The sequence below is a fragment of the Dysidea avara genome, chromosome 5, assembly GCF_963678975.1.
Source record: "Dysidea avara chromosome 5, odDysAvar1.4, whole genome shotgun sequence".
NCBI classification, from domain to species: Eukaryota; Metazoa; Porifera; class Demospongiae; order Dictyoceratida; family Dysideidae; genus Dysidea; species Dysidea avara.
Window position 1 is genome coordinate 2,580,841 of NC_089276.1, and position 14,317 is coordinate 2,595,157.

The window sequence follows — 14,317 nt, forward strand, 5'->3', positions numbered from 1 at the left end:
ATCTCTCCACAGGACGATTTGTTTGTAGCTTAACTCTGTACATGGTGGTTTCTTTGTAGCTGAACTCTATACAAGGTGATTTTTTCTAGCTGAACTATCCATTTCCATAGTTGCATGAACTCCCTACAAGGTAACTTTTTCTAGCTGATCTCTCTACAGAGTGACTTGTGTGTAGCTGATCTCTATACATGTTTCTTGTTTCTAGCTGATCTCTTGAATTCTCTTCAGGGTGACTGCTCTATTAGGATGACTGCTCTATTAGGATGACTGCTCTATTAGAGTATCTCGATCTCGCACTTGCTGCACCAAGTTGGATTTCGTGTTATAACTACGTGGCTTTAAGTCTGATACTTCTACACCATTGATGAGCCTTTCTATGATGATTACTCCATCTGTACAACGATTTTCAAAGCATTACCCCAAGCGGTTTATCTGGTAGGCGTGGCAAGCAGTCGTTATTTTTATTAGCTAATCTCGATTGCGTAATTGTTACACACTGTTGGTTTTTTCGTTGTATCTTCCTGTTTTTTAGCTCGATTTCTTTCAAACCACAAAAGGTTTGAGGTTCAATAGTTAACCTATTCACTCACCGATTTTCAGCTTCTTCCCATACGCGGTTTACCCTGTAGGCGTGACAACATATTGGTGTTAATTTTCGTGAATAATCGCTCATAACTCTTTGCCTGTTTATGGTATTCCAGCCAAAGTTGGTACCGAGATGCGCCTTTATATCCCCCTTCTGTGTGCCAAATTTCAAGGCAATCGGATATGGCGTTCGAGTTTTATAGCAATTTTTGTAAGTGTGCGACAAGAAAAAGAAAAATAAGAAGAAGAAAAAAAAAAACCGAAGAAACTGAGCCAATTTTTGAAGTCGCATATCTCGGGAACGCGCGAATCGATTTCGCTCAAATTTGGAATGTGGAGTGCTGCAGTTGGAGGGAATGTCCACAGCAAAAATCGTCTTGTTTCATCAAGGAAGCACAGAGCTACGGAGGTGCGAAAATTGCGTTTTCTTTCTTCCTGTCAATATACTCACGGGTGTTACGCGCCGGCTTCTTGGGCCGCACGACACACTACCGTGTGTCTTGATTATACCATAAAACGTTGTAACTACAACCATAGATAGTATGGGGCGCGGAGCGCCCCATCAGTACTATGCTACAACTAGAGAGACGGGCGTGATTAACCACATTCCGTATACGCATATTGAAGGGGTTTCGAATTTACCAGCTAACCAAGATTCATATTCGGGAGTAAGAATCCATGGTATTTCCTGTTCTGCGTGCGCGAATTAATTAAGGTATTGTAGATTTACAGTACTATTGGATTTTACACGCGCGGTGGTAATTGTCGTCCGAGAGAAGTGAATCACGATTAACCAGGCTTCAAATGTTCACCCAGATTGTGAGGCTGGTCATTGTCCTCGCAGGACTTCTAGTCAACAAAGGTCAGTCACAGTGTTTGTGATGCCGACTTGACGGGAACGCGTCTTGCAAAACTTTAGGCATTAACAGTGACTATTCTTAGTGGGTAATAGAGTGTTATGTATGGACGGTAAAGGAGTTCATTTGTAAACACTGAAAAATGGTGTAGGAGTTTAACGCGGGAATGTGGAACTGAACCTGTCCACATGGGGCGGGGCATGCTGCAAATATGGTTTTACAAAAGTTCTATTTTGTGTAAACTGGTGAACTTAGTGACTGAATGTGTGGATCCACGTGGGGTGCTTGTGTTCCCAAGTTCTGGTACCTCTGTGAGTCTTGCTGCCCTAATCTGTACTTAGTACAACAAATAATTGCACGTGCAATTTTGAGTCATGGAGTATCATTAGCCTAAAACTATTTGGCATGCACTAACAGCCGGCCGCAGGCTGAGTGGACATGTGCCTGGTTTCCTCAATCTGCTTTAAGAAAATGTGTGCGTTTGTCTTTCTACACTCGCATAAGCAAACCTTTGATCCTGTATGTGAGAAATAAAGAGCCCTATTGAATTTCCAGGCAGGTAAGCTTTGCTTTAAGGTGGTTAATTCATGCTGGTATGAAATACAGATTAAACGAGTTTATTAGGATATTGTGAAGCCTTTTTCAGTGTACTATGTGGGTGTCAAGCAGCCAAAAAAAACATTATAGCTGGCTTCCTAAGCTGCTAGTAATAACGAATTCCTCTGAGTTGAAGGGGCTGTTTCCCTTATATACGCAAGCTAAAGCTAAGAGCAGATTTGAGGCTTTGTTAGGGGAATTGCATAAATTTGCTAAAATATATAACGGTATAGTACATTTGTTGGTTAATTCCAGCCAGCTGCATGGCGTCAGGTTTTTTTAGAAGTAGTGCAGTATCATTTGGTATGACATTCTCCATATAAGAATAGTTGGCATGTTTTACATAGGTGACATCATACTTGTTCTATCAGTCACACTATTTTATACATGTATTTTTGGTATGTCGTCATCCTGCCTCACTGGTTAGTAGTAACTAAGTGGAGATTTCCAAGACTTTATGATGGGATCATGATATACAACTGACCATGTGTAGGGATTGTGTCTAACTGTGTACAATTGTCCAGCAATCAATGCCTTTTTGCTAACATGTTGTGGTTGTTAATAGTGATTATGTTCATCAATAAAATTTAATAGAGTCTACATAGTAAAGGACACCACTTGTTCATATGAGAAAATTATTTGTCAACCTGGACACTATTTGTTTATTGGTATAGGACAAATGTGACTGGAAGATCATAACCCTTCAAACAGCAAGTGCCACTTAAGTATCAAAAATGTGTTCTTCTCTTTCCCTTTTGTAGTGCTCAAGCTTTTGAAACTATTTTGTAGGTGGTATACATATTGTGTAACAACACCAGGCCTTCGTTAAAACCCGGAACGGACCGGACCGGACCAGAATTTTATTGTTGAGGAGTGCTTATCCAACTAAATAAATAAATTTAGGTGTGCTTGCAAGGGATACAGGATGTGGACTCTGTTCTTCATTTGCACTCAGGGCACGATTCTCCACTGATTGCCAGAGTGGCTGATGGTGATTTCAAAGCAAATATAGTCGTATACTGGTATATATACACGTTTGCGAAACGGAAATGTAATGTATTACATGGACTCGATACTCTCACCGTAGCTAACAATGGTGGCGAGATACAAGCTAGCTAAGACTGGTCACAGATAGTATACCTGGACTGATCTACATACCATACGCAAGGAAATTTATACGTAAGAGAATTTGACGAATCGATTTGATCAGTCAGATTTTTCTTACGTCTAAATTTCCTTGCGTACAGTATGTATACAGATCAGTCCAGTTAGCTATATTATCTTAGCTAGCTTGTATCTCGCCGCCATTGTTAGCTACAGTGAGAGTATCGAGTCCTTGTAATACATTACATTTCCGTTTCGCAAACTTGTAGAGTCTATATATACCAGTATACGACTATATATACCAGTATACGACTATATTTGCTTCGAAATCATCATCAGCCACTCTGGCGATCAGTGGAGAATAGTGCCCTGAGTGCAAATGAAGGACAGAGACCATGTCCTGTATCCCTTGCAAGCACACCTAAATTTATTTTAGTTGGATATGCACTCCTCAACAATAAAATTCTGGTCCGGTCTGGTCCATTCCGGGTTTTAACGAAAGCCAACAACACCATGGTAATGGCAAAAGTGCCGAAAGGATCGAAAGTTAGAAAGTCATTTGTAGAACATTGTATCATTGTACATTTTTATAGAAGTGGCCATGCCTCCTTATTCTTTGTGCTACAAGACTGAAATTGCTGGTAGAATGATATACAGGGTCATGTGATATGGGTAAAGGTCAAGATCACTGTTCTGCTCACACTGGTCGGCAGTGGTTCAAAGGGACCAGTACCTCTAAAACCAACCTCCCGACTCTTGCATATATCACTGATGTACATGCAATATACCATAATATTATGCACAAGTATTCTAATATAACACACAGCATATCAGTTCATGTTAACTTTGGGCCACCACTCAGGAATTCCTGGGCAGAATGGCAGTGTTTCATTGTAGAAACACACAAGCGAACATTCGTGCAATGTGGCTGGTATGATGTACATAAATACAGTGCATATTTCATTAGTGGTACAGGCACATCGTAAGTATATGTACCATTTGTTCGGTTCAATGCCTACATACAGAACACATGTTGGTATACACGGATGATTATTTGTGTGAGCTGTAGTGTTACTAATGTATTGTGGCAAGTATTTCTGTCAATACCAAACAGCACAACTATGTGTTTTGTGGATTACAACAATAGTACTAGTAAAGTTGTCCCATTATAGGCCATGAAACAATGTGTCTGGTTTTGTAAAGAGCTCATTCTTCTCGTGTTTTGTTTGTAGATTTCACCCTGTAGATGTGCTTTATCTCAATGCAACCTTGTACTCTGTGCTATAAGGTACATGTTTGCTAGTTATCCTGTTTGGAGTACTCATCTTGTGAACTCAAACCACTAAACCAATTTACTATAGCGTCCAGCAAGTAAGACTAAATATCTATTCTTAGTATTATAACAAACAGCTAGTCTTGTACTGACTAGTTTTTCATACATAATGAAAAACTACACTTGACTACCTTTGCCACTTTACCAATTCTCACCATACCAAGTGTAATGCATAACATATTGTATGTGGTGGTAGTTAACTTTTGTGCTTGTATGGGAACGTCTGGGAAAATGGTAGGGATGTGATCGTGCTTTAAGAATTGACTGGAGCAGTAGGATGCACCCATAGGTTCCCAACAATGATGGCTCTAGAGATCGTTGTACAAATTTTCATTTAAGTCTGTACGTAAAACTGTTGGTTGTGTCACAGATGCTACATGTTGTGCATAATTGTCTTCAGGCACTACTTATACCTTCAGGCATTATATATACAGTTCACATGAAGTGTGTCACTATTGCAAGGGCAGACAGAAACTTGTCTACTAATGAGCTTTGAAGTATTGTCCTCCTACTCAATGATTAGAGTGCTTGATATAGGAGGATAACAAGGCTGTAGCAGAGGAAATCAAAAGCACTTCTAGTGCTACTTAAAAATAGCATATTTTGGTTTGAAATTTCACATGAGCTTCGATAGTCGCAATACAAAACTAGGGGCCGAATGGGGTTCATCAGATTGCGCTTCATATAAGCATTAAGATAAATTATATAACCCGATTTGGCGCGTGTCTTCTAGCACTGACCTGGTATCTTGTGAGCAAAACAATGATGCCACACTCTGTTACATTGTCCACACATTTCGGCCTTCTGCGTGATTAACTTCTAAAGGTGCATAATCACTCCTACCTCCTCTGAGGCTGTAGGGTATAAAGAACATTTAAACTATTATGTAATACATAGTAGCTAAACATTTTATCTGTCAAACAGACCAACATACTTCTAGCTTTGTTCATTGTCCACACACACGCAGGCATGCACACACTAACACAAGCAAATCACCTGGACCTTCACCTGTTATGCAAGCCCCAGTTGACATCAGGCCACCATTCAGGTCCTTACTAAACAGCTGGGTAGACTGGAGCAATATGAGTATAGTTTCTTGTGTAAGGAAACAGCAGCAACAGTAACTAGAAGTAACTGGGCATCAAACCTGGAACCTTTCAAATACCAGGCTGGTACTCTAGTCGCTTGACTATGCTGCCTCACACACACACACGCACGCACACATGCATGTTGTGAAAGGAGCCTAGATCATGTGCTGTCTATTAAAGTTGTTGAAAAAAAAATTATACTTGTGTACATAGTCATTCACATTTTGTGCTACCGTGTTGCTCACATAATCTTCCAAGGACAACTGAATTGTCATACCACCAATGTACACCTGGTTTATGATGGTCATGGTCCATGACTGTGTAGTCCATTACGCATGCTCTATACTATTTATAGCCATCAAAAACATACCTGTTTATTTAAGGGAATAGTTGGGTGATTGTAGTGTAAACCACTGTCCGCTTATGGCATATGATATTCATAACAGGATATGGAGTACTTTTGAACTTTATGAATATTATTGTCGTTTACAGTAAAATCCCTACATGTAGTTTTGAAGCAATGTAGATGACTAATAAGACAAACTATTACTGACCCAAGTATCATAAGATTGTATGTTTTATTGCCGTATTCCTTTTTAATATTGGTTCTGTCATACGTGTGTTCTGGTACATATATAGCCTGGTTAGAAATGACCAAATTAAAACCATGGTGTCCAGGTACTATATGTGACATGTGCATATCTGAGTGTGGGAACTTAATTTTAGCACTACAGTTTGTCAAATAGTTGCAATCACTCAATGCATAAAATCATTGTTTAATGAGGTATGTGATATGATTCTAGCCATAAATAGAAAATAATTATGTACTATCAAGAATTCTGTTTTTTAAAAGTTAATGCCTGCTTCTGATATCGTTCTGTAAAGAAAGAGTGTTTGTGCTGTGTGCGTGCGTGTGTGCGTGTGTGCGTGTGTGTGTCAGAGAGAGAGAGAGGTAGCACATTAGTCTAGTAATCCTTGGCCTTGGCCTAGTAGTCCTCCCAGCTGTAACACCAGTGAGTACCTGGTGTAACCTGAGGAAGTGCCCAACTGTCGCCATCTTGTTTAGTGGTGTTGGGGTTGTTATGGAACTGTGGATTCCGCAACCTCTCTCTGTAAAACCTTGATAGTCCTCCTGTGGGTTACTAGCCCTGAGGAGGATTTGCCTGCACAAGACTCAAGCACCTGAGTGATGCACAGGCATCCCAGTGCTGGTTTGCTGAGCGGCAATAACTGTGTTTTGCACAGCTGCTGTGAGCTTTTTTTGTACTTTTGTGTGTGTGGTGGGCTCGGTAACACACCACTTACTGGTAGGTGGGTAGAGTCAGGGTTCCCTTGTGTTGGTTTTGCACTCTTACAATGGAGATTACTCCTTACATACTGTACAGATTGTACACTACAGGAGATGATGGACCAAAGAGATGCAGTATTCTCCGTGGCACATCCACCTTCCTTGAGGGTGTTTGGCCTAAATTAACTGCTTGAACAGTAAATGGGTTACCCAGCAGGGAGGCTATAAAAGGCAGAATGGAACAACGGAATAACAGAATAAGCAAAAGTTACATTTTAAACATTTTACTATCAAGACACACGGTAGTGTGTCGTGCAGTCCAAGAAGTCAGCGCGCCACACCGTGAGTATATTGACAGGAAGAAAGAAAATGCGATTTTCACACCTTTGTAGCTCCGTGATTTCTCATCCGATTGGAACCAGTTTCACTGCAGAGGTGTCCACCAGGTGGGCCACCCCACATACCAAATGTGAAGAAAATTTCCCCAGTCATTTCCGAGATATGAGTGGCCAAAGTGTCATTTTTATTTCTTCGTTTTTTTTCTCCTTCTTATTCATCTTTTCGCACATTTTGAAAAATTGCTATAAAACACAAATGCCTTAACTGATTGCCTTGAAACTTGCCACACTCAAAGGGAGTCTAAAGGCAAATGCTAGTACCAAGTTTGGTGCAAATTAGGTGAACAGTTCATGAGTTATGACCGATTATTCACGCAAAACAAGATTGATTTGTTGTCATGCCTACAGGGTAAACCGCTTTGAAATCAGTGGATAGACCAACCATCGTAGGAGTGCCTTTTGGTGGTTTGAAAGGAATCGAAATAACGATCGTGGAGATATAACTCGAAATTTAAGGTGTATAACAATTGCACAATTGAGCTTCGTGAATAAAAATACCACTAATTTTCACTCCTACAAGGCAAACCGCTTAGATCAATGAACTGAAAATCGGAGTGTAGCTGCAATAATCATTTTAGAAGGTTCTTGCAGTAGTACAGAAGAATCGGATTACAAACCACCAAGTTATGATTTGAAAGCCAACTACGTGTAGCAAATGCGAGATCGAGATACTCTAATAGAACAGTCACCTAATAGAACAGTCACCTAATAGGACAGTCACCTGTAGAGAATTCAGCTACAAACAAATCACCCTGTAGACATTTCAGCTACAAACAGATCATCCTGTAGATAGTTCAGCTGATACAAGTCACCCTGTAGTAGAAGAAGTCACCTTGTAGAGAGGTCAGCTACAAAGAACCCACTCTGTAAAGAGCTCCGCTACAAACAAGCTACCCTATAGAGAGATCAGCTGTAAACAAATCACCCTGTAGAGAGTTCAGCTACAGTTAAATCACCCTGTAGAGAGTTAAGCTGCTAACAAAGAGAGAATCCTGTGTAGAGTTTAGCTACAAGCAAATCACCCTGTAGAGAGTTCAGCTATGAACAAGTTATCCAGTAGGGAATAATAGACATGTAATAAATATGTATATAATTTGTATAGTTACTGATAAAATGAAAAATAGTTGAAGTATTAAAAATCTCCTTTGTCTTTATATTCTTCCTGTGGTAAAGAAAAAGGATAGGTTAAAAAAGCTCCAAAGCCTGCCATAGGCTGGTTTTGGGGTACAGTTTCATACAGCTATTAGACGTCTCCACACAAACCTTATCACTTTCATTGACTCAGATTTTGTGCACTCTTTTTCATTTATCTACAGTAAAGTGAAATCGGGAGCAGCTACATTCTTGTTTAATTCTAACACTGAAATACTTTCAGCCAGCACGTTTCAAGATTAAATAAACTGCATATTTATCTCCATAAATCATCTCTTCAAGCGTTTTTATTCGAAAATATGCCAGAAATTAACTGGTTAAATGCCATTTTTCTCGTCTGCGTGACCTGTTAAAAATGCCATTTTGGACTTGTCGTAAATTGCGCGTGCAACTAAAAACTCCTGTTTTTTGTTGCTTGCGTTTCGATTGTACTCCAGAAGTATAAGGACGTGAAAGAGCTGAACTCCTGAGATCAAGAGAAGCCGAATTAAACATAAAGGTCAGTTGGTTACAATTCAGGCGACAGACAGAGTTTAGAAGACAACAATAAGCAGGTGAAGTTTTATACCGGGCTGCCATCTTTTACAGTTTTGCTAGCTATATACCTGAATGCCATTTTTCTGGCTGTGCCATGTTTGATGAGCTCTTAATTACTTTGATGAAATTATGCTACATCAAGATTTGGTATGACAAGGGCTCAAACTTGGTTGAACTATAAGAAGCATAACACATGCAAACTTTTAATAGGCATCACTCAAAAGGCTGGGGTGGAAGGGTATCCGATGCACATTTGACTGAAAACTGTGCTATGCTTTCAACACTGTTGCTTGGAGATGTCATCTTAGCGGATTGTGGCTTCACAATTGATCAGGTTGCACTGTAAAAACAAGAAAACACTTACCGGTGATTGGATATAGAATTTTTTGAAAAATCTCCAAAACTTGAAATTTCATCTCACTCACTGCCTCACTCACTGACCACAGTCACAAGCCTAGAGCCCAAACGAAGCAGCACATCGTCACCATTTTCTCCACAACAACAAACTCACCGGTGGGATGTGTCTTTTGGGGTTCCAACGAGTGTACGCCCTGTGTGCCTTGTCTTTCCTTTTATCTTCTATCAGGTTGGTTGTCTTCTTCAAGCATCGAAACCATACTGAGGCATTAATTTTCCGTATCAACACTTCTGTAGACACCACAAAATCATTTCAGAAAGTGCTTACGCTGCTGAAAGAGTGGGGTGCTTATAATTTCAAGTGTTGCATGTGAAACATTAAGGCTGCTGAGTTGTCACTTCCAACTTTTGCCAATGCATGGATTGCAATTGATGTGATTTTGAGACAGGAGATCAACTAGTGATTCATGTGATTGGATAGTACTCGAGTGGAAATTGTATTACTTCATCCTGTTAGTGGAGACTAAGCTCCAGGCAACTGAAAAACTTGTTCATGCGAACAACCTCCAGCTGGGGTGAATAGAACGAGGACCATCGTACTGAGACAGGTCATAGATCTGAGCGCCACTGCTACTACAATCAAAGGTAAGCTATGCATGCTACTACGGGCCTATGTGCTTCCAATTTTGGCACAGTATGTGTTTTAATAAGCTGTAGCTAGCTAGCTGTGCTACAACAAAAAACTATATATAAACAACTAGTATTTTTTTAAATGTTAAGTTTTAAATTAAGGTTTTTAAAAAATACTAGTAAAAAATGTTTAGAATTTTCACTTATTCCGCTATTTTGTTGTTCCTTTCCGCCTTTTATAGCCTCCCTATCCAGCATCACTTGGCTAGGTGGGTAGTCACTTAGTCTTTCCATTGATGGTTGGGGCAGGGATGAAGATCTCTGGACTTGCAGTCGAGAAGTGTGTAGGAGTGTGTGTATGTGTGGTGCATGTTTGGGTGCATATAGTGTGCATGTATATGTGTGTTGCCATAAAACATGGGTGTTCAGGGTATGATCAGTAATGATCTTTCACCGAGGTTGTGATGACTGAATAAGTTATGTACAGTGGGACCTCCATTATCCAAACACCTGTGTGCTAGTTCAATCACAAAACTGAAACAAATGAATTTGTTTGGATAAATGAGCCTCTTTTTTATATTCAGAATTCTAGAACTTATACCAGTTGACTAAATACTTTGATGGCACAGTCACTTACAATTAATAAGGTATCGCTGTACTTTATTCTCTAACGAGGGGAAGGTCGATGACAGGTATGTACATTAGGTACAAATGTTTCCCCTGCCTTCTCCCAGGCTAAAATTCTTGCTACAATGCTGTAGCAGCAGCATATATTGTATTAACTACACTGTACCATAGGCAGATTCAGAGTGTAGAGCACTGGGAGTAGATTCACCTATCATCTTTCTCTGCTAGGGAATACGAAACTAATCCAGATACTCTGATAGACAGTTAATCATTGCTTTTCTGAATTTGCACCCAGAAGGTATTCATGAAATATGTGACCCACTGAGACCCAACTAGTTTGCGTATTTAATTTTATGTCTTCTTTGTTAGAAATTTCTATGAAAAAAGTTTCACACCATTTTGTATTCACTTTTAACGTACAGTACAGTATTTGAAAAGACCCCACCCCTTGAATATTGCTTATAGTCCAGTTGGCTGAAGGCCCACTCAAGTTACTCTAATAAAGCAGTCACCCTATAGTATGTTCATGTTGAGCTGAATCCTGAAAAACAGCTAAAAATTAAAAGTGGATTTTTAAACCAGGCGCACGTCCACAGCCGGCCAAAGGCTGGCTGTGGGCATGCGCCTGGTTTACTGAAATTGTTTTCGTAAAAGTGTGTGTGTGTACCTATCTACCTACCTATCTACCTATGTTTGTCCGAATGCACCGACGTGAGCAAAATCATTTAATAACGGTAAAAGCAGCTTTTACGTAAGAAGTAAAAGTGAAATGAAGTCTGTATTAAACTTCTGCACAGGTGAACTTTGCTCTGAGGTGGTTTCTTTTCGGCGGACTGAAATACGGGTGTGGTGACTTTCCTCAGACTACCTTCCCCTTGAGGTTTTCAGGCATTTAGCAACTGAAAAACAATGGTGCAAGCCTCGTACACTGCCGGGAATAGCCTATCGCTTCGAGTTGAAAGGGGGCGTATCCCTTACGTACGCGAACGAAAATGAAGAGCAGCTTTGAGGCTTTGTCAAGAGAATTTGTGGGAAAAAACACGTTAGTCACACTATAAATCAGTTTAGAAGATAGTTTTGTGCGTAATATGTTGGTAAAAGCAGTTTATTTAACAAACGCTTCCTTAGCAGTGCATAGCAATGTAATTGAACGAATTACGAATATTTCATGAATTACGAAATACGAGAAATAGCTAATGATATTATTGCACAACCCAAACTACCCTATTGTAAAGTAGTAATACATAGTTGGTTAATTCATAGTAGTATATACTGTCTATAGTTATTCCAGATGAGTTAGCTAGCTGCATGGCACCTGGTTTTTAGAAGTAGCACAACATCAACTTGTTTCTCAACAGAGTTAACATTTCAGCCAACCAGATGATTATTGGTAACAGCAAAGGTGTCAACAACAGACACGTACGGTTTGGCTCCATCACAAGTTCGGGAAAAGGCTGTAATAGACACTGCACTTATATGGCTTCCCCACAGGAAATGTATTGTGAAAATTTTTATTGGCCGTAAATATTATGTCAAACATTTGAACAACAAGATTTTGAAATATTTTTAGCGGGTCAAGCAGTTCTACAAATGAGTCAAATTTCAAGATCGTGTGTAATTGCATCCATGAGTTATTAATGTTTTTGGGGATTCAGCTCAACGTGAACATACTATAGCATAAATAAAAATAACTTTTTAATGGCATGCCAATGCAGAGATTTTCCCACAGAACTTTGTCATAATGCCATCATCATTCTGTTTCACTCACTGCAACAGGCCCGTAGCCAGGGGGGGTTCGGGGGGTTCTGAAGAACCGCCCTCTTGGAAAAAAGGTCCACAATTTCAGTAAAATGGTCCACAATTTTAGCAAAAAGGTCCATAATTTAACCAAAAAGGTCCACAATTTTAGTATACAAGTCCCAATTTTCAGGAGCAAAAGTCCATTAGCTACAGTTTACTAGATACTACTAATAAGAAGCTAAAGTAAGTGCTTGTATTAAATGCAATGCAAGATCGAGATACTCTAATAGAACAGTCAACCACTCTAATAGAACAATCACTCTAATAGAACAGTCACAATTACATTTTTTTTTAAAAGCTACTTAATTTACATGTAGATTGTCTAAACCGAGCTTTCATTAAAATATAAGATTATGGTGGACAAGCCCCTCCATGCGGAGCCCACGAATAGCATCCATGCTTCAACTCCATGCAATGTGTTGTTAAGACACCCTTTGTTCTGCTCCACTGGCCCTGTTGATCATGGCAGAGTGCTCAATCTTTCTCATTCTTATCACTGTGACATTCCAATATATTATATTTAGACACATGTACGTGCAGATGGTATAATTATAGTAATAGTAGAGATATTTTTCCAGATATCATCCATACAGCTGGTCTTCAGTTTACCTAAAAAATTATTATTGACTGAAATGCCACTAAATTCAACCTTTTAGCATCTATTTTCAAAAAATTTCCTTGGGGGACATGCCCCCAAACCCCCTAGTTTCAGCATGCTTTGCATGCTGGGTGCGCACACCATAGTATAGTCTGGATCATTTCATATAAAAAGGTCCACTTTTCTTCTAAAAGAACCTACCCAGATAAAAGTCTGGCTACGGCCCTGTGCAACAACTTCTTCGACAACATTCGTAACTGTACTTCGCCATTAACATTGGGCATGGTCACTCACTCACAAACAAGCTAATAAATTTACCAGATAGCTATCAGCTTCACATACAACCAGATCTTCTAGTGTCTCAAGCATAACTCTCCATGGTGAAAATGATTCACTTCGTGATGAGCGATTATTTTCTTGAAGATAATTTAATTATGACTAATTCTTGTGCCAATGCGACGAAATCTAATACCAAAGTGACAAATTCAATTGCCAAAACCTGTATTATTTTTAAAATGCATGCTACCATGCTGTATTATACCAAGATTTCATTATTTTATCCAATGCCTGTTTTACCCTTTCTTGTATCCAAATTAGCAATTTTCAGTAAACTTAAGCACAAGGCTTTTACTATGAAAGAACATTGATAGACTTTGAAAAGGAAGTGTTTGTTATTGGCCACTACAGTTGTGAAAGTGTATGCTATAAGCCACAGGTTATGTGCCACTGCAATCAAAATGGTGGCTTCAAGTCTGGAGGTGGGGCAGATCAATATTCAAATGTGGCGACAACCAACCCATTTCAAAGTCCTTTTGTGATAAGGATTGCCCTTTGGACGGGAGTGCATGCGTGTGTTTGTACCTATCTATGTTTGTCCGTACACACCCACATGAGCAAAATTGTTAAATAATGATAAAAGCAGCTTTTACGTAAGAAGTAAAAGCAAAATGAAGTCTGTATTAAACTTCTGCACAGGTAAACTTTGCTCTGAGGTGGTTTCTTTTCAGCAGATTGAAATACGGGTGTGGTGATTTTCCTCAGACTTTGTGAACTACCTTCCCTTTGAGGTTTTCAGGCATTTAACAACTGAAAAACAACGGTGTAGGCCTCGTACACTACCTGGAATAGCCTATCGCTTCGAGTTGAAAGGGGGCGTATCCCTTACATATGAGAACGAAAATGAAGAGCAGTTTTGAGGCTTTGTCAAGAAATTTGTGGGAAAAAACACGATAGTCAAACTATAAAACAGTTTAGAAGATACTTCTGTGCGTAATATGTTGGTAAAAGTGGTTTGTTTAACAAGCACCTCCTTAGCAGTGCATAGCAACATAATTGAATAAATTACAAAGATTTCATAAATTACAAA

General features: G+C 39.4%; 1 protein-coding gene across 2 annotated transcripts in view; it reads left to right on the forward strand.

Moving 5' to 3' along the window:
* The first annotated feature begins 1,290 nt into the window (after positions 1-1,290).
* LOC136255460 (receptor-type tyrosine-protein phosphatase delta-like) overlaps positions 1,291-14,317 on the forward strand; it is an 87,754-nt gene continuing 74,727 nt past the window's right edge. For both annotated transcript variants that reach the window (XM_066048231.1, XM_066048232.1), the window contains exon 1: positions 1,291-1,447. In XM_066048231.1, the coding sequence (XP_065904303.1) occupies positions 1,390-1,447 (58 nt within the window). In that variant the 5' untranslated portion in view covers positions 1,291-1,389. The remainder of the gene's footprint in view (positions 1,448-14,317) is intronic.